This window comes from Myotis nattereri, assembly GCF_964212035.1.
Source record: "Myotis nattereri genome assembly, chromosome: 3".
Taxonomy (NCBI): Eukaryota; Metazoa; Chordata; class Mammalia; order Chiroptera; family Vespertilionidae; genus Myotis; species Myotis nattereri.
In genome coordinates, this window is record NC_138077.1 from 89,628,696 (window position 1) to 89,647,752 (window position 19,057).

Consider the following 19,057-nt stretch of genomic DNA (forward strand, 5'->3'; position numbering starts at 1 on the left):
GAAACATGTATGCAGAGAACCACAGTAGCATTGATTTATCTTCTGGATATGAATGATAAAGTTCATAAACATGACAAGAAAAATGGAAAAATAAGATATGAAAACCAGAATGCTTGCAACGTATAAATTCAGTGGAGGGGGATATTAATCTGCTTCTAGTACTATCACTACATGTTTTTCAAAATTATTCTGTAGGACAAGTGTTACAAAATATAGAAAGCTGCAAACTTAAAAAAATGATAATTCATGATTCAAATGCTTTTTCTTTATCACCTTCTTAAACTACTAGTGGTAGCTTCCAGAGGTCATGCCTTGGACCAGTCGTGTCCAGACCCTCCTGGTAACACATCCAGTCTGGTGACATGCTTAGTCTGTCTAAGATCTTCCACCTGAATCAGGCCCTGGGTTCCAGACTCATATACCCAGTTGCCTATTATATATCCCCCCCTTGTAGGTTTAACAAGCTCAAATGTAATAAGGCCAAATATGAACCTTCCCCCTGTTCAAAACCCTCCCTCCAATGGGTTCTCGTCTTCATCAGAGAAAAATCCAGAGTCCTTCCATGACCGACAAGACCCCACCTGCTCACACTCCCCTGCCCTTACCTTTCTGCCCTCATCTCATCGCTTGTCCCCATTCACTCTGATCTGTACACACTGGCTGAGTTCTTCTTCAGACATACTCATTCCAGGCTGCTCCTCAGCGTGGCTCACTGTCCCCGCACACAGTCCCACTCCCAGCCCTTTATCCTCTTCTTAGTTTGTTTCAATATCACTTTATTTATGAGGCTTTCCCTCAGACCGTTTTGTAAATGATGCTTCTTTTCTCCCTTTCTAATTTTTTTTTCTTCAGATATGTCATTACCATTACACAAAATATACCTTAATTTCTTTCCTTTACTTAAGGTCAGTTTCCTCCCACTTAAATGTAAGTTGCGTGAGGGCAGGATTTTGCTTGGTTTTCTTTTTTTCTTTGCTATATCCAAAGTGCCTGGAACAACACCTAGCAAATAGCAGCTCAATAAATGTCACTGAGTGAATAATTGAGTCTTAATTACTCTTAGGTGCATTCGTGTCAAACTGCATAGATATAGTAAATGAGACATCTACTAATTATTGTGAATCTATAATCTTAGGATCCCTTAGAAACTGAGATATAATTAATTTCAATTGTCACACCTTCTCTGACATAGATTGTAATACACTAATAATATAAACAATCATATGCCTACTCATAATTAGATGACTTTGCTCCTGGTTTGGAAACTTGAAATTAATTTTTGGTTGCCTGACTGCATCCCCAACACCAGATAATTCATTGCTTGAATACCTTTCAAGTATATTGTTTTTCTCTATTTCCTTAGCTTTCATTTTGGTTCAGGTCATTATCAATTCATGCTAGAGATGCTACAGTCATTTTTATCTTCTTTTTACTGCTCTATACTCAGGGTCTCCCTTCCCATAACAGTTGATTGTTTCTTTCATTCCTCTAACTTTAAGAGAATTTATGTAGCCAATATACTAAGGGAGGGGGGGAAAGTAGTTATGGCTATTAAAATACAGAAGCACAATTATTTATAGACAATGCAGAGTAGTCTAATGAGAAACCCCCAAAGAAGTTCAAAACACCATTGGAACTAGCAAGAGAGTATTTAGTGAGGAGGTAATAAACAAAATAGAAATGTACATGTCGACTTGCTAGATACCCACTCAAAATATAGAAGGGGGCAAAGAAAGCAGTGAAAGTAGCTGCCAGCATCAGGGCACCAGGACTGATTTTCATTCTCGCTCTTTGCCACCCTGTCACAAAAACTCAGTGACAGCTCTGAGGTGGGAGAAACTCAACATCTCTTTATGTAAAGCTCATACGACAAGAGCTGAGACTCAATGTAGAGAGAGGCAAGAAGGTAAGGATGACAACTCTCCTTTTCATCTCCGTTTTCTCCTTCTAACTTAGGTGCTTTCTCGCAAAGGCTTTAGAAGAGCAACTCAGCCTCCATAGTAGAAGCCTTCATTGCATTTTACCTTCAGCACAGTTATAGCACCAAGACACCAGCAGGGTAAATATCAGCATTGGAAGGCAGGGTCTCTGCTTCAAGTTCCATTAACTAAAAGACCCATTTCAGGTATTTACTCATACACAGTCACTTTCAGTCAAAAGAGTGTTTTTTGTTTGTTTTTTTAAGATCTCAACTTCCTGTTAGAAAGAAACTGCTTAAGATGCCTTGGCACACTTTTGCTCTTAATTCTGTTTGATACTGCAGCATTGGTTTTTCCAACATTTCAAAAATGTCAAAACAAACTCTAAGAATCATTTCATCCTGCAGGCCTGGGCATAGCAGCAGGTGGCCCCTCACAAACCACTGCGTCAGGAGGGTGATAGGCTGGCGTGAGATTGGTTATATAAGTCAAGGTCCGTTCAAGATCACACACAAACCTGTGGTGGAGCCTGGATCCAAGTGCAGCTCCCCTGACTATCAAGCCTCTAAACTTCATTAACCAGCTCATCTACACCATAAAATTTCATGAGACAATATTTAAAGATACAAATAAATAAGTGACTAATAACAATATCATCTCCATGGAAGAACACAGGCACACAAGTATGTATTTTTTGCCGATTTGACAAGAAAAAGGTATAATTTTGGTTCATCCACCCTGGACAGCTATTGTGTTGGCAGCTATAATTTTTTTATTTGACAATTTCAGGAAAAAAGAGGCCAGTGTTCCTGACTAAATAGTCAGGTTTGCATGTTTTAAAAATTCTTGTAGCACACCGGTTAAAAATCAGTGCCCTAGAAGATATTTATATCACCATTCACTATTTAGGAAATAGCTCATTCAATCTTACCACATACGATTTTCATCATTAAAAGGTGGACTGTACGTATTTGAAGGGGCTTTGAAAGTCCAAAACAACTATGAACATGCTATGTCTAGGTTCATGTTACCATCATTCTTCCTAAACTACCATCACCCTTTCTGAAATGTAAAAGTGAATGTTACAGAATATGCAGACAGATCATTCAGAATCCCCCCTTCACCCCCAACATTAGCCATTTGCACCTGAATCCACTAACTAACCTCATTATAAATAGGTATTAAACCAAGACACTTAATTCTTACAGACACTCACACTTCGGTACTAAAATAATACTGCCTCTCTACATTCCACAAGAGCCCCAAATGCTCATTTACATCTGTACCCAAGGATCACACGGGATCTTGCTTGGACTAAAGTAATAATAGACTAAGGAAAGTAGGGTACCTATACCAATGTATAGCCCTTCAGTCCACACAGTATAAAACAATAAATTAAAATATGTATTAGGAAAATGTATTTCTTAACTGTAATATTTTGCTACAAGGATAGAGAAATGCTGCCTGAAAAAGCATGGAAGAGGAAAAACACTCAGTATTTATAAATATTAGAAATACACAAAATAATTTAAGAAAACAAAAGGAATAAATTGAAAAGTAGATTGAATTCATTAACATTTTAATTACAATAAATTCATAATCTAGTAGCTTTTTAATTAGTTTGGTCTTTAATGAATAACTGTATTTTAATTTTTACTTTTTGGTACTTGGACCAATATTTTCAAGTTTACTTATAAAACTAATATTCCTTGTAATTAAAAAAAAAGTCTGTATTTATTAGGGATATTTAAGTAATAATATTTAAAATAGAGGTTTCTCATTCATTTTGTACTTTATGCTGAAGTTATTTTCATAAAAAGTATTCTGTGAAGGGATGTATAGACGCTATACACCGAACCTATAGAGTGGGACCTTTATTGAAGGTAGAAGATGTAAATTACAGTGACTGGCTCACTCAAGGGCCACACGTGCCTGGTTCCACCTCAAGCACAGGAGAGGCACCTGGCCCTAACCAATCTATTCCTTCCTCCTATTATTTTGAAACTAGAACCGAGGAATGCAGTGAAGTCTAAGTTTGTGAGTAGAATAGTCATGTCCTAGGGCTAAGTCCTAGGACTAAGCCCTAGGGCTAAGTCAGTTCTTAAACTCAAAAGCTGCAAACTCAAAAATCACTACCATTTCTACAGTGTAGATTCACCATTGGTGGCAATATCATTTGCTCCAAGTCTGGTATAAATTACTATGAAACAACAGAATAGATAAAATCATTAAAATTAAATAGTAAAACATCAAACACCATGTTTTATCTAAAATAGAAGTAAATTAATATGAATCAAAATTATGTAATTACAAATAGAATTAAATTGATAGCTTATGGGCAATATTTTTTGATACTGTTAAAGGTTTTCTTACACTTACTAAGGAACTTCAATGATAATGCTACTTTGAAACTTACTTTAAATGTTGAAATAGGCTGTTCACCTTAGAGACCATATCAGTATGTCAGTAGGAAATCAGGCTCCTGTGCAATACGTTGTTGCTTCTCATAGTTGACAAATAGTTATTTATAATTGTTTATTTAAGTAAATCAATTTAATCCAAAATTTATGTTTTCAGTTATGCATATTTTTAAGTCAGATTATTTTTCAAAGGCTCATAGAGGACACATTTACCAATTATTTTGGGTATTTTGCATCCTCTTCAATGAGGCTTATATGTAAGAAGTACAATTACAGTTATCTACCTGTAGAATGCTTGCCCAAATTATTTCCTCTTCATCCCCTCCACCATTCTGAAATATAGATGATATATGAAAACATGCTACTTGAGTGCAAAATCCACTTCTCGTTTATTTTAGTAGTGCCAATGCCCAGCATAATTCCTGAAATATGGCAATCCTATCTAATAATAGACAAACATGGTAATTAACCGTAACTTCGCTACCCTTCCCATTGGCTAGTCAGGGCAATATGCAAATTAACTGCCAACAAAGATGGCGGTTAACAGCCAACAAAGATGGCGGTTAATTTGCATACATAGGCGCAATGATGGGAGGCCATAGGGGAAGGATGGTGATTGGAAACACAGGCGGCAGGAAATAGCCGGGAGGCACTGTCCCTGGCCCTGGATCAGAGAACCGGCTGCCTTTGCGCGCCCCCCTGCCAGTGATCGGAGAAGCCAGAGTGGGGCAGGGAAGAGGCAGGCACCTGCCTCTTCCCTGGCCGCCCCTGCCAGGGATGAGCAACCGGAGATCCGACAGCAGGAAAGGGTGGCCTGCAGCCAGCCCCCCTATGCACCTGCCTGCCCATGGGATCGCCAATGCGATCCCACAGCAGGAAAGGGGGGCCTGCAGCCAGCCCCTGTGTGCGCCTGCCCCTGGGTTGCAGCGGTGATCACGGAGCAGGAAAGGGTGGCCTGCAGCCAGCCCCTGTGTGCACCTGCCTGCCCATGGGATTGCTGATGCAATCCCACAGCAGGATAGGGTGGCCTGCAGCCAGCTCCCCTGTGTGCCTGTCCCTGGGAAACCCTGGCGATCCCACAGCAGGAAAGGGCGCCCCACCCTGGCCACAGCTCAAGGGAGAGTACAAATTGCAGTGGAGGCCAGGAGCCTGAGAGATCAACAGAGAGGGGCACCTGCTCCAAGCCTCCAAGGTGTGGCTGGGGGCAGGCCCCCAGCAGACACACACACATAGCGCCTACTCTGAGCTTCCAATGTGGCTGGGAGCAGACCACCACTGGACACACACACACGGCAACTGCTTGGAGCCTATGTGGCGCAGCTGGGGGGCAGGCCCCAGCAGACACACACACACACACACACACACACACACACAGGGCACGCCTGCTCCAAGCCTCTGCTGCTAAACTGTGGCCATCAGTAGGACATCCACTGAGGGCTCCCGGACTGTGAGAGGAGCAGGCTGGGCTGAGGGAACCCCACCCCCCAGTGCACGAATTTCGTGCATCGGGCCTCTAGTATTTCATATATATTCAAGAAACTGAACTGAAATTGTAACTTGGAAATATATTACATATCCAATGTGTTTAGGTATTTATAGATTAGGAACTCTTAGTTAAGCCTACTTACTTTAATAACTTTACTCCCAAATTGGAGAATATTAAATATTACAAACAATATTGAGGCATTTCCCAGAACCTGGTTATTGCTTGCTTTCATAACATACTGTTTTGGGAGGTGGACGTAGATGGCACAGCAGTGGTGATATCCTTTCTACCATTGTTCCCCAGGTGGCTTATGTGCTCTCAATAATTCATTGCAATAATTGCTGGTTATGTGCTCACTCTGTATATCTTTAAAAAATATCTTTTTACTGATCTCAGAGAGAGAGAGGAAGAAAGAAGGAGAGAGAGATAGAAATACCAGTGATGACAGAGAATCATTGATAGGCTGCCTCCTGCATGTCCCATACTGGGGATTGAGCCTGCAACCCAGGCATGTGCTCTGACCAGGAATCAAACTATGAACTCCTGATTCATGGGTCCATGCTCAACCACTGAGCCACACCAGCTGGGCCACTCTGTATGCCTCACCGACATACAAATGGACTTATAAAACATGTGTCCCAAATCAAGCATGGCTAGAAGATAAAGAAAATCTGATTTTAATAACAATATTTCTTTTAAGTAGCTCTATTAAGCATGGAATGGACACCACAAAACTGCAAACAACCTGGTACAGTGCTTATCATACAAGAAATAGTCAGCAAATGTCGATTGAATGAATGAATAAATACATAAGTGAATCATCAGGAGGTGGAATATAACATTTCAGTGTTTAGAAATAATTTTTCCCTTTGGAGGATTTTGCTAAAAGTTAATGAATAGCAATGAGGACTTAATTCAGAAACTCAGTCATTTTCACAGAGGTACCCTTACATTTGTAGTAAATTTCACCTTTACTTGTAAATACAAACTGTACAAAAAGTATTATACAAAGTAGTAATATTAGTGAAATCTAATTTATCTAAAATATAATACCAAGTATAAAAGTATGCTAAATGTACAAAAATTAAAATTTGCTAAAAGAATCATATATATATATGAAAGATATATATATATATATATATATATATATATATATATATATATATATCTTTCAGAATTAAAGTTCCAAATCTTGATCTGTTGTAGCTTAACCTACCATATAAATTACAAAATTTACAATGTATAAGATTATGTTTTTCCTGAAATTGCTATATTCGAACTACACTGGCATAAAGAGATAAAGGTAGTAATTATATAATGTACAACTCAAGATTTTACTTACTAGTATACTTAATAAGAATTTCCAATAAGAGTTTTGTCATTCACAACTTAAATGATAGGTAACTTATTTCTTTAGGAAATCTACAAGTTAACACTTGCACACACACACACACATACACACATACACACACACATATACTAGACGTCTGGTACACAAAATTTGTGCACTGGGGGCAGGTGTCCCTCAGCCCAGCCTGCACCCTCTCCAATCTGGGACCCTTCAGGGGATGTCCACAAGGATCAGGCCTAAATCGGCAGTTGGACATCCCTCTCACAACCTGGGACTGCTGGCTCCCAACCGCTCCTCTGCCTGCTGGCCTGCTCACCCCCTAACCACTCCCCTGCCAGCCTGATGGATGCCTAACTGCTCCCATGCTGGCCTGATTGCCCCCAACTGCCCTCCCCTGCAGGCCATCTTGTGGTGGCATTCCTGTGCTCACATGGGGACAGCCATCTTGTGTGAAGGCATGATGGTCAATTGTCATATTACCTCTTTATTATATAGCATATATATATATACATATATATATATACATATACATATATATATATATAATTGTATAATTTTAGGGATATTGATAAATTAATATGTTTGGAAAGGTCTGCATTGTTGCAACATATTTCTTCCAAAATGGAACCAAGTAAAACTAGCTGTAAGCACAGAATAATACATGGTATTCAATAAATATTATCTCTTCTGAAAATTGGATTGGGAGAAATATCTTTTATATATGGTAAGTTGTGCTGGTTATTTTCTGCTGATCCTTCCAGATCTATTTTCTTCCCTGCCCATGGAGAGTAAATTGCCCCATGATAACTTAACCTAGGATTTTCATTTGTACTCAACCCATGGAAGGCATTGACAAGAGATCAATGGGAAAAAAGAGAAGTCAATTTCCATGTTTCCACAGCTTCTAACTAGGAGTCTTCTCTCACAGCCACAGCTGTCACCCTTTCAGGCTTGAGGGCCCAATGGTTCCTACAGTTGCTAGCCCCTGGGTGTTGCATCATCTTGACTGTTTCCCTTAATTATAACTATGTGCTCATTCTTCATTAACTCACGTGTCTCATTTGTTTCTTAATGGGAACCTCATTCATACTCATTTAATATGTGCACTTATAGGAAATCTGCTAAAACATATAAAAGTATTGTTCTATGATGCGATTAAAATATGAGATGTGTTCAGAAGATTCATCAAGGAGAAAGTGATTTTGGAATAAAGACCTAATACATGTAATAATTTTCACAAAAAAAAAGTAAAAAAAAAAAGTAATAAAATTAAATCCTTATCACAATGACATAGCATGGCTTCTGTGGCTCAGTGATTGAGCATCAGACTATGAACCAGGAGGTCATGGTTTGATTCCTGTTCAGGGAACATGCTTGGGTTGCGGGCTCAATCCCCAGAGGCAGAGGGTGTATAGGAGGCATCTGATCAATGATTTTCTCTCATCATTGTTGTTTCTATCTCTTTCTTCCTCTCCCTTTCTCTATGAAATCAATAAAAATATGTTTTTTTTTGAAGTGACATAGCTCGAAGTTAATTAGGCTTATAAGAAAACTGAGGTATCATTATTATTTTCTCATTTACTACTCAGTTATTCAAATCTGAAAAATCCTAGTATTTCTTATAGAAAATGGGAATGTCTACCCTAAACAGTTGGTGTGAATCCAATGAGAAAAGATAAACATGTTGAGAGTTACTTAGAAAGTGTAGAGCATTATATAACTGTAACTTGTAAAGACCTTAATTTAAGGTCTTTAAGTTATACATGATGTCTGAATTTTGTAAGAAAGCAAGGATAAAGGTAATATTAATGCCTGCTTTTTACTGAGTTGATCTTTAATATGTTTAAGCCTGTCAAATTGATGGAAACCAGCTGTGTGGACGGGCACAGTCAGGTGGCATTGGTTGGCGTGCAGCCAGGAGAGCCTGTACTTCTATTTCAGGTTAATCTCATTTTTCTTCTCTTTATCACTCCTTGTTCTAGGACTGCTTATTCGTGTTTTTCCTCTCCCATTGTCCCCAGTACTAGTGTAAAATTATCAGCAGAATAATTAACACTAGCAATTTTGGGCTATGCATGCCCTTAATAATATTTTAATTTTGTTCCTTCAGAAATAAAATTTCCTTCAGATAATTTGTGAGGATTCTTCAAAAAAGCAAAAATACTGTAAAGAGAAACATCATTTTAAAAAGTAGTGTAGTTTACATTTTTATATAAAAAAATACAAGCACACAAAGATGTGTCTATTGAATGCATAGACTGGGGATGTCAATAACAGGAAGGAACTGAAGTGTACTTTCCTGAGCATTAAGTGATAAGATTGTACACTTCAGTTGTTTCTTCCACACCTGCAGAGAAACAGATGCAATGACCTAATTGATTTTTTACAATTCTATTGCCAAATACCACACCACATTTGTGTGGTGTTTCAATGACCTCTAGTCCCTACTCTGCCTTTCTCTACCCACTCTATTTCAAATGCTTCGTTACATTTTATAAAAGATGTAGTAGGATTTGTAGAGAAAAGAGGGCCATAAAAAGTGAATGCTGCCTTAGCTACATATGTTCTAGGTCCCTCTGACCCATAAGAACTTGCAAATTTCCCTCTTGATTTTTTATTTTCCATTTACACTTGCAGGTTGTTATAGAAAAAGCTTCATAAAGAAATTATACAGAAATAAAATGGAATTGTAATTAAATATCTACTTTATAGGTTGATTATTTCTGGTGTTCAGTGCACACACAATGGAGAGGGAAATTGTTAAAAACTCAATTCTGGTATAACCACCAGAACATCTAATTTGGTGGGGTGTCAATGTGCCCATTTTATTACTCTGCTAGTTGGTGTCAGAGGCAGAATTAGAAGTCAGTTATGACTCCCTGTCTCCTGTGCTACAATGTTCCCATTAAAGCTGTGCAATTTAAACAGCGAAATTTTACTTATTGAATATTTGATACACGTTTTTATGATGACCTAGGGCTTTCTCAGTTAGAAAACGGGCATTCCACCAGCCAAGGCTGCATGGCATCTCAAGAGTGAATCAGCATCCAGAAGAGTGTTTTCCAAAATAGTAACCGCTACCCACATGTTGCTACTGAGTGCTTGAAATGTGGCTGGTGTGATCAAGAAACTAAATGTGTAACTTTATTGCATTTTAATTAACTTAAATATCTACACATGGCTGCTGGCTCCAGAATCATTCTGCACAGATACAGAGCATGCCATCATCATCAAGAGCTCCGCTGGGTGTGCTGACTACACTGTCTTCCCTGTCTTAGTCTAGGTGTGCCTTTAAGTGTTTGAAAGGAACTGCTGCTCCCTAACTAAAAGGCGGCTGCCAAGAACAATGGCAGAGGCCGCTTGGGTTATATGTAAAGTGACCTGGTGCCCAGACGCCTTTGTTCTTAGGGGCATTTACAACGAACACAGGGGCCACACCTGGATTCAAATCCTGTTATTACCAGGCCTTAGCTGAATGTCTGGACAAATTTGATCCTTAATTTCTTCATTTGTAAATGGCAAAAGCTACTGATCATGTTAAATGTGCTCAAGGTAGCAAAAGCCCGAAATCTCTGACCTCCTCCATATTTTGCCTGAGAGAGAAATACTGCGATATTTAGCCAACTCTCCCCTGGACACCTATCTCCCTCCCTCGTAAAGAGATTCCACAGTAGATAGGGAAATTGTTAAAAATGCAATTGTGGTACAACAAGCAGAACATCTAATCTGGTGGGGTGTCAATGTGAGTCGTCATATTTAACTTCTGTGAAAGAGATTCATAGGGAAGGGCCTCAGCTTAATACTTATTTACCTGATCATCAACAGCCCATTCACAGCATACCTTTCTTTGGCTATTAATTCCAAGTAAACAAGAAAGGCTTTTCCAGTTCTAATTGGGCCAGTGTCTGCCATCCTGAGTTTTTTGTTCAACCCTCCCAGCTAAGATCCTCAGAGCCTGTGTCTCCAGGTAGCATGAAACACTATTCAGAATGCCTCTTAGATCTCATACTGGCAGCAGTGATGTTAATGAGAAGCACTTGTTCTGTTCTTCTGGGCAGCATCTCTCCTTCCTTCCTCCCCCCCTGTCTCCCTCCCTTCCTTTCTTCTCAGTAACCTATGTCAGCACAGAAATCTAAGCTTAGGGATACAGAACTCTTATGAGAATTGATTTGCTTAACCCAAAGCTTCTCAACCTCAGCTGCATTTTATAATCATTTGAAACACAATTAAGGCACTAGGATACTGCATACAATTTATCTTGAAAGCTCCCAAGAACAACTGGCAACATCAGCGGAGACAGAAATAAGAACAGAGCCACAAATGAAGTATTTAACAGGAGCAGCCACCTGTAGGAGGAGTTAGTGCAATCAGCGACACAGGCAACCTACTATTTTTTCTATTGTTCTGAGCAGTTGTCACTTGCACAGCACATATGGGACATTCTAGTCACACGGATCCATGCTTAGCTTATCCACGTCTGCTCTGGCACATCATAGCAAGTTTATTTGCTCAAGATAATCCTTAGGATTGAGGTTCGGCAGTTAAATGCAGAGAACAAAAGAGTGTGGGGTAAACTCTGACATAGAATCTTTAAGAAATGTTTTTATTTTCAAACTCTTGCATTGATGTACGTCAGTGTCCAAGATCCCTTCCACGAAGACATCGCATAGGAATTGAACCAAGTAATTGTGAGAGTGTAGACATGCTAGGTGGCCATTCGTGGAAGGGCTTATTTATTCAAAACCTTCTGCTATTGTGTTGCAACTGACAATTGGAACCATAATAAAGTTACAAAAAGTCAATATTGAAGACAGAAACCTGCTATTTTACAAACACATAAACACAGTCACAAACTCACACACACACACACACACACACACACACACACACACACACTACCTTTGTTGAACCTAAGTCTAAGCTATCTAGCAATTAGAATAGGAGAAATGAAATAAAGTACATACTTCAGCAATTCATCCAGTCAGGCATATCATTATATTTTTATAGCAGTAAGATGCAGGAATTTATTACTAAATATCGCAAATATAACATAATGGCTTTTCTCGCCATAATTATCCTTCAGAAAAGAGAGCTGCCTTATTTCCAAGCCTTTGCAAATCTTGCTTTACAAGTTGTTCTCTCTTTGCTACAGGAAAGATGCATTAGCTTGAAATACCCTGAATCAATTCTAGTGCTAGCCGTTCTATTCAGGATAACATATAGAATCACGAAAGAGGAGGCAAAGACAGTTTGTATAGATTTTGTTTTTGTGCCTGAGGATTTGACCTCTCAGATTCAGATGTAAGTGTAAAAATGTCTCTTAAATATCTTCTTAAAAACACTGTACAATTAGTTTCTACATGATGGAGATAATTATTATACTCCTGCTGGATGAATAAACAACGAAGACTGTTGTAATGATATAAAAATTTATACTAGTTGTTGCTTGGGACAAATTTGTCATTGATAGTATCTACACTTTCAAAAAAGTGCTTCTAAGTAAAATTATTTCATTAAATGCAAGGGTGGAAAAAATAAGTTTTCTAAATTAATATGTTTTATATTAGTTTAAATATGGGCATATAATCAAATTGATAAATTCAATAGTGCAACTATGTATTTAATTGATCCATGAACATCCTTAAAAGTCTGTATTCTTAAAAACATATTTTATATGATTGGGCAAGTGAGAGTTTTCTTTAAAATTGATATATTCTTATATATTGGTATATATAGATATAGATATAGATATAGATATGATATTTGTTTATAATACTTGTATTCAATTAATACTAAAAGCAAAAACAGATTGTTAAATCTCTGTGTGACTTCTTACTTATTCACTTAATTTTTTTAACTAATGAACTTCACTCTTAGGAAAGCAACAAAGATCACTTGATTTGAAAAAACTGCGACAAACACCTCCAGAAAAAAAGTGGAGGTAATAAAAATAGCATATCACAATGCCAGAAGTGAGGAAAAAATAATCAATCTATACGCAATGCAGCCACAAAACCAAAAGAATATGGTATCTGGATTGTTAAGAGAGAGCATAAAGCTATTTTTGAAACAGAATTAGAACTATTTATATTATTAAAAAGTTGGCATAGGTTATCTTTAGTGTTTATGACTTGCAAACTAAAGCATTTAATATTTAACATGTTTAAATACAAGCAGCAGCAGTTTGGTAATCAAAAGGAATAATTTGAATCATCTCAGAAATAAATTCATTATAATTAGGACATTTCAGAATATGATTAAAACATTGAAAAGAAAATGTATTCACCTTTCTTGTCATCAAAGTACAGAGTCTGTTGAGCTGGATTTGACCACTGGAGGGAGGTGTTATCATTTTGATCAACCCTGCAGGTCAAAATTGCAGTTCCTCCTTCAACAACTGTTACATTCTGTGTTAGTGGAAACTGCCCTTGGCTGCCTAAAAGGGAATTAAAGAAAATGTTGATTAAATGAAAGTTATAAAATGATTAATTTCCCAAGAGCTTCATTGTATTTAACTTCTTAATCAGAAAAAAAAATTAAACCAACCAAACAACAAAACTGTATATTGCAAAAGGAAAAGTTATTGAAAATCCTTAATCAGGTGACAACAGTTTGGACATACAATTAAGACCCCTTTGTATTCCCTCACATGTTCCAGAAAACATTCTTTTTCCTCTTAGGCACATATAAACATTTGTGTTTAAATAGTAATATGAGTATCACTAACTTCTCTTGGCCTTGCATCAATTATAGTAAATTGTGCTGAAACTGGTCATCTTTGAAGATAAGGCTTTGGAATAATTTTGGATGAATTGAACTCTCTTTAGATTTAATTTTTGATAAAATAAGTATTTTAAAAATCTTATTTCACTAGGGTTTCTTGTATGTATAGCTGTTTTTAGAAATACAAAATGTGTATGCTGTTTTTAGAAATACAAAATGTGTATTTAGTAAGTAGTTTTCAAAATAGTGTTCATTTTGTAGAATATCCATCAAAGTCTTAAAGTGATTACTCTAACCTTGGAAATCAAGATAATATTCTTCTTTGTTCCTTTCTGTAGTTTTAATGATTTGAATACATATTTCCTTTATAATAAAAAAATGTTTAAAATAACCCTTGTCAATCTGGATATCATGAGAAATTGAGTTTGCTGTCTTCCTAAGTGTAGTTATTTATTAAAGAAATGCATGTAATAACCTTACTTAAAAATAGTACTTCCAATATTTAAAACAAAATTCATGCTTATAGAAACATAATACATAAATGTTAGGTGAGCAAGAGGATCTGAAGATGTGCTCTGCCAGGTCTGGTAACAATTATCAACATGGGTAAAAATTTATTTTCTTCAGCCAGCTTAAAACACTCTGTATGAGCAAGGTAGTTCATTAAGTCAAGGATAATTTACAATGTAAGAACATTATGATGACTTAATCACACCCACGAAATATATTTCCTTTTTTTCTTTAGTTTTGTAATGATTCTATCATTACTACAAGCACCACTTGAGGTTATGCTGGAGATATTGGCATAAAGAATCTATTACCAAGAAGCCGGTTGATTGGCACCATAAGATACAGAAGAGCCTGAAGGGGAAATCTTCTTTCCAGACCTAAATGACACAAGCACAGAGGTTCATGGCCACTTTATATAATTAAGCTTATTAAGTATAAAAATTTGATATCAGCAGCTTTGTCTCCTCAATGCCAACCACTTAGAGTCACTATGGCAACTCCCCAGGACATGTCCCTCTAATCCTTAGGGTGGAGTTTTTACATTGAGGTTAGGAGATGTCTGGCACAAATGATTTGATAGTTGACTTGAAAGTCAATAGGAGCCAGAGTGGGATGTGTCTTTCTTCAGCTCAAAGGTGACCCCTAGCTGGGAAACATGGAGAGCTATCAATCTTGTGAAGTGAGGTGAAGTGAAAAACCGCATCAGAGAAAATATAAGTAAAAACAGAAAAAAAGAAATAATTACCACTGATTCAGGTTTAGCAGCTCATAAATATGAAGTTCAGAATGATTTTAAGATACTTTGCTTGGGTTCCCAGGTATTGACTTAATGCATAAATAAAGAAATCTGGGGGATGAGGGAATTCTTTAAATAATAAAAAGCACACAACTGATAGTAAATACACATAGTTCATCCAAGATGACAATTTGACTATCAACTAGTACGTAGGTATACTGTCTACTTCTTTCAAGAAGTGTGCGGGGGTGGGGGGGGGAGCAGTGATGCTTGTAACCATTTCATCCACTGCATTTGCGAAATAATTTGAAAACATCCCCATAAGAAAATATTATCCTTCTCATTTCACAGATGGGTAAACTGACACTGGGAGGTGAAGTGATTTTTCCATGGTGAAACAAAGTCAATGAACCATTCAGAGTTTGTTCTGAAAGTTCAACATTTTATTCTTATTTTTTCATAAAGCCTTCTTAGTCACAGTAACTTTGTTACTATTTGCTTAAAAATTAATTAGACATTTAAGAAATAAAGAGTAAGCTCTTTAACAATAAAACTTCAAATTGCATACCTAGCTGAACTATGTCCTTATAAATTTCAGTTATAACATTAAAATCAAATAAGAAGAGATGTCAGCCCTGGCTGGTTAGGCTCAGTGGATAGAGTGTCGGCCTGTGGACTCAGGGGTCCCTGGTTCCATTCCGGTCAGGGGCATGTTTGTTGGTTGCCGGCACATCCCCAGTGTGGGGTGTGCAGGAGGCAGCTGATCGGTGTTTCTCTCTCATCTGTGTTTCTAACTCTCTCCTCCTCTCTGTAAAAAATCAATAAAATATATTTTTAAAAAAGAAGAGATGTCAGTATTAACTGCCCTTAAATATTCTATTCTATTCAGAACTCACTTGTGTTAATTATTTCAGTCTTTCCTTAGTGGCCCATAGAAGGAAGCAAGTAATATTCCATAGGGTCTTCTACATGCCAGGTACTGTACATACCCCAGTGCACCTGTACTTTGTCCTCGGGAATAGGAGATTGGGACAGCTTTCTTCCATCTTCTCTCTGTGTGGATTCTGACTTTAAAGTATTACACCTTCAATTTCACTGGGACCTGCGGCCTAAAGTCCCTGTGGTCAAATAATTTAGTTTTTCCCAATAGAGAGCAAACGCATGTGGAGAATCTACTAATCCTAAACACCCTTAGGATATGTGATTTCCAAAATCAATCCAAAAGCCAGTGTTGTAGAGGCAGTCCAACAAACTTCTCAAAGATTGAAATTGCCTTTTACTTCTGGTTATAACCTTGAAAAAGCATCACGTTAGCTGCTACGTTTTGCTTTTAACTCCTTGTGGCTCAAATCTTTCCAAAAAAATTACTAATTTTCCCAGTTAGCAAAATTAGTATATGTGCCAAATTAAGGATTCATCCTCAATACCTTCATCAAACAAATATTTTGGGGGATCCACTACATGCCTTGTCTTGTATGAATCAGCATCTGAAAGATGCATAGAGAAAGAAAATTTTTCTAAGGAAACTGTAAAATAATCAGAAACTTTAGCAGAGAGTGTGATGGAAAGGGAGAAAGAAGACAGTCCAGGTGTGGTGTTGTTTACTATCTACAAGGATTTCTAAAATGCATTGGTCATATCATTGAGGCATTATTTTAAAATGATATTTACTCTGCCTAAGCTCACCACCATCCTTGGTTTCAGAGGAGTCGTTCTAAAACAAGTTTATGATGATATTTAAAGGAAACACAACTTCCAATTTAGAATTGCAGAAGTTGGCTATTTTCCCAGGCAACCTATATCCATCATTTTCCTCCTTCCCTCTGTGTGTTTGTGTCATTTTACTATTTGCATAAATATCAGTCTCCCTCACTTGTTTCTAAGCTAATTAAGGGCCAGGTAACAAGGCATCTTATGTATTTTTGAGTCAGCTACATTGCTTAACTTTCTTTGTTGTGAATCAGAATTCTCAGTTGGTACATATTGCCCAAAATGAAAGACCAGTGGCTGGCATTTGCAGAGAAACCTGTGATAGAATGACCAGAGTAATTCAATTCTGTTGCATTGGTTCATGATCAAAACGGAGGAGAGAAGGAGAGACTAATTCCTAGAACAGACATACCTAACACCATTGTCAGCTCCCAAAATGGGACATGAAAAGACAGACTGTGCTGAATCTATGCTCCAGAGGGGGGAAACTTCGAAGACAATGACTTTTCTTAAACATTAAGTATAATAAGGTCTATTAGTACATAAGCCCTCTAAGAAAATAGATTTCTCTGACTATAAGTTTTTTATCTTCCCTTCATGGTGCAATTTCCCTTTTATCAACATTCAATTTAATAGCACCTGTGGATGAAAAAAAAAGGGGGGGGAGTTCTATAGAAAGTGGCCTCACAGGAAAATCTGATCATAAATTCACAGGGTAGTCATGCCTCAGGCCCATAACTTCTTTAGGAAAGGTCTTAAGTCAACCCTGTTCATTGTTCTTCTGCATCTAGGTTAACACACCTTTGAAATACAAAAGTAATACCAGGTATTAACTCAAGAAAACACATAATCCTGTTAACTATCCTGTAATCAGATCCCCATCATGCTTTCTCACAGTCCTACATCATCTTCCTTAGTTCCCTCCTTAATCACAAATGCATAAAAGAAGCTGCATTTGATATATTGCTACCTGACACACGTCCTCAGTTTGGCTCAAAAACTCTCATAAAAGTTATTACAGGTCTGGATATTTTTTATGCCGACATACCCTTCCTATGTCATGTCATCCCTCAATTGTCACTAAACCAGCGGTAAACACATGAAAAATACAGCTAACCTTAACTGAGCATCCACAATATGTTAAACACTATTCTAAGTACATCTCCTTCAGCAAGAATAAAATTTTCATGCCAACAATATTGTCATCTCTACCCAGAAAAGGACTGGACAGATGCAAGAAAACCTTGAAAAACTTGCCCACAGCCACAGAGCTGGGAAGGGCGGAGACAGGTTTTGAACTCTTGTACTCTGTCTTCAGATCTCATGTGTTTAACCACTGAACTGCTTTGAAAGTAAAGTGAAAATTTTGATTGAATAATTGTTATAAAAGAAGCAGCTAGTTTGAAATCAAATATTTCAAAGATGCAATTTGCATCTATTTTTAGTAAGTAAAAGTAGCATCTTCAACTTAAGTAGGAGCAGCTGGGCTCACCTAGGCTGGTAGTGACAACCACAGTCTACTCACTTCATGCTCAGTGAGATATGTTGGTCTCTTGAAATTGACCACAATGGGATTATTTTCATGGTGGAAACTGGCAAACAATCCAGGCCAACTTTTTTCTTTCTCTTTCCCCCACAGAGGCAGTTGTTAAACATATACATGTACAGCACACCACTGAGGAAGCCACCCTTGATGCCTTTTGGTGGAGCTTTGCATGCATTGTTAGTATAAATAAGGTGTTTTGTTTTGTTTCAATTTGTTTATGAAAACCAATTAATCTTTCTAATACAGGTTAGTACTGGTTTTTACATTCTTTTTCTTCATATTTTGAGCCTCTTCTTTAATCAAATTTTTTTTTTGTTTGTTTTCTTCAAATCACTTTCCAAAGTCCTCTTTCCCTTATTTCAGATAAGATGTCTTTTTTCTACATGGATAGTTGTTTTATGCTACTAGTTTTTTCTCAAGTTGTCACTAACTAGCATCAGTGGTAAAAAAACAACCACGCACACATACACACACACACACACACACACACAAAACACACACACACACACACAAAAAAAACCAAACCAACCCCACAAAAACACTTAAGTTGGTCTTAGTAATCATATGAAAATAATTTGGTAATTTACTGCCGTGAAAGACAATTTAGTGAAGAGCAATTAGTCAATATTCTGAAAAGATATTTTTCCAGGTCATCT

The 19,057-nt window shown here is 37.4% G+C and overlaps 1 protein-coding gene across 4 annotated transcripts in view; it reads right to left on the reverse strand.

Moving 5' to 3' along the window:
• Positions 1–19,057, reverse strand: part of CADM2 (cell adhesion molecule 2) — a 1,196,033-nt gene that overhangs the window by 258,701 nt on the left and 918,275 nt on the right. For all 4 annotated transcript variants that reach the window (XM_081086797.1, XM_081086795.1, XM_081086798.1 and 1 more), the window contains one exon: positions 13,463–13,612. In XM_081086797.1, coding sequence (XP_080942923.1) covers positions 13,463–13,612 — 150 coding nt within the window. The remainder of the gene's footprint in view (positions 1–13,462; positions 13,613–19,057) is intronic.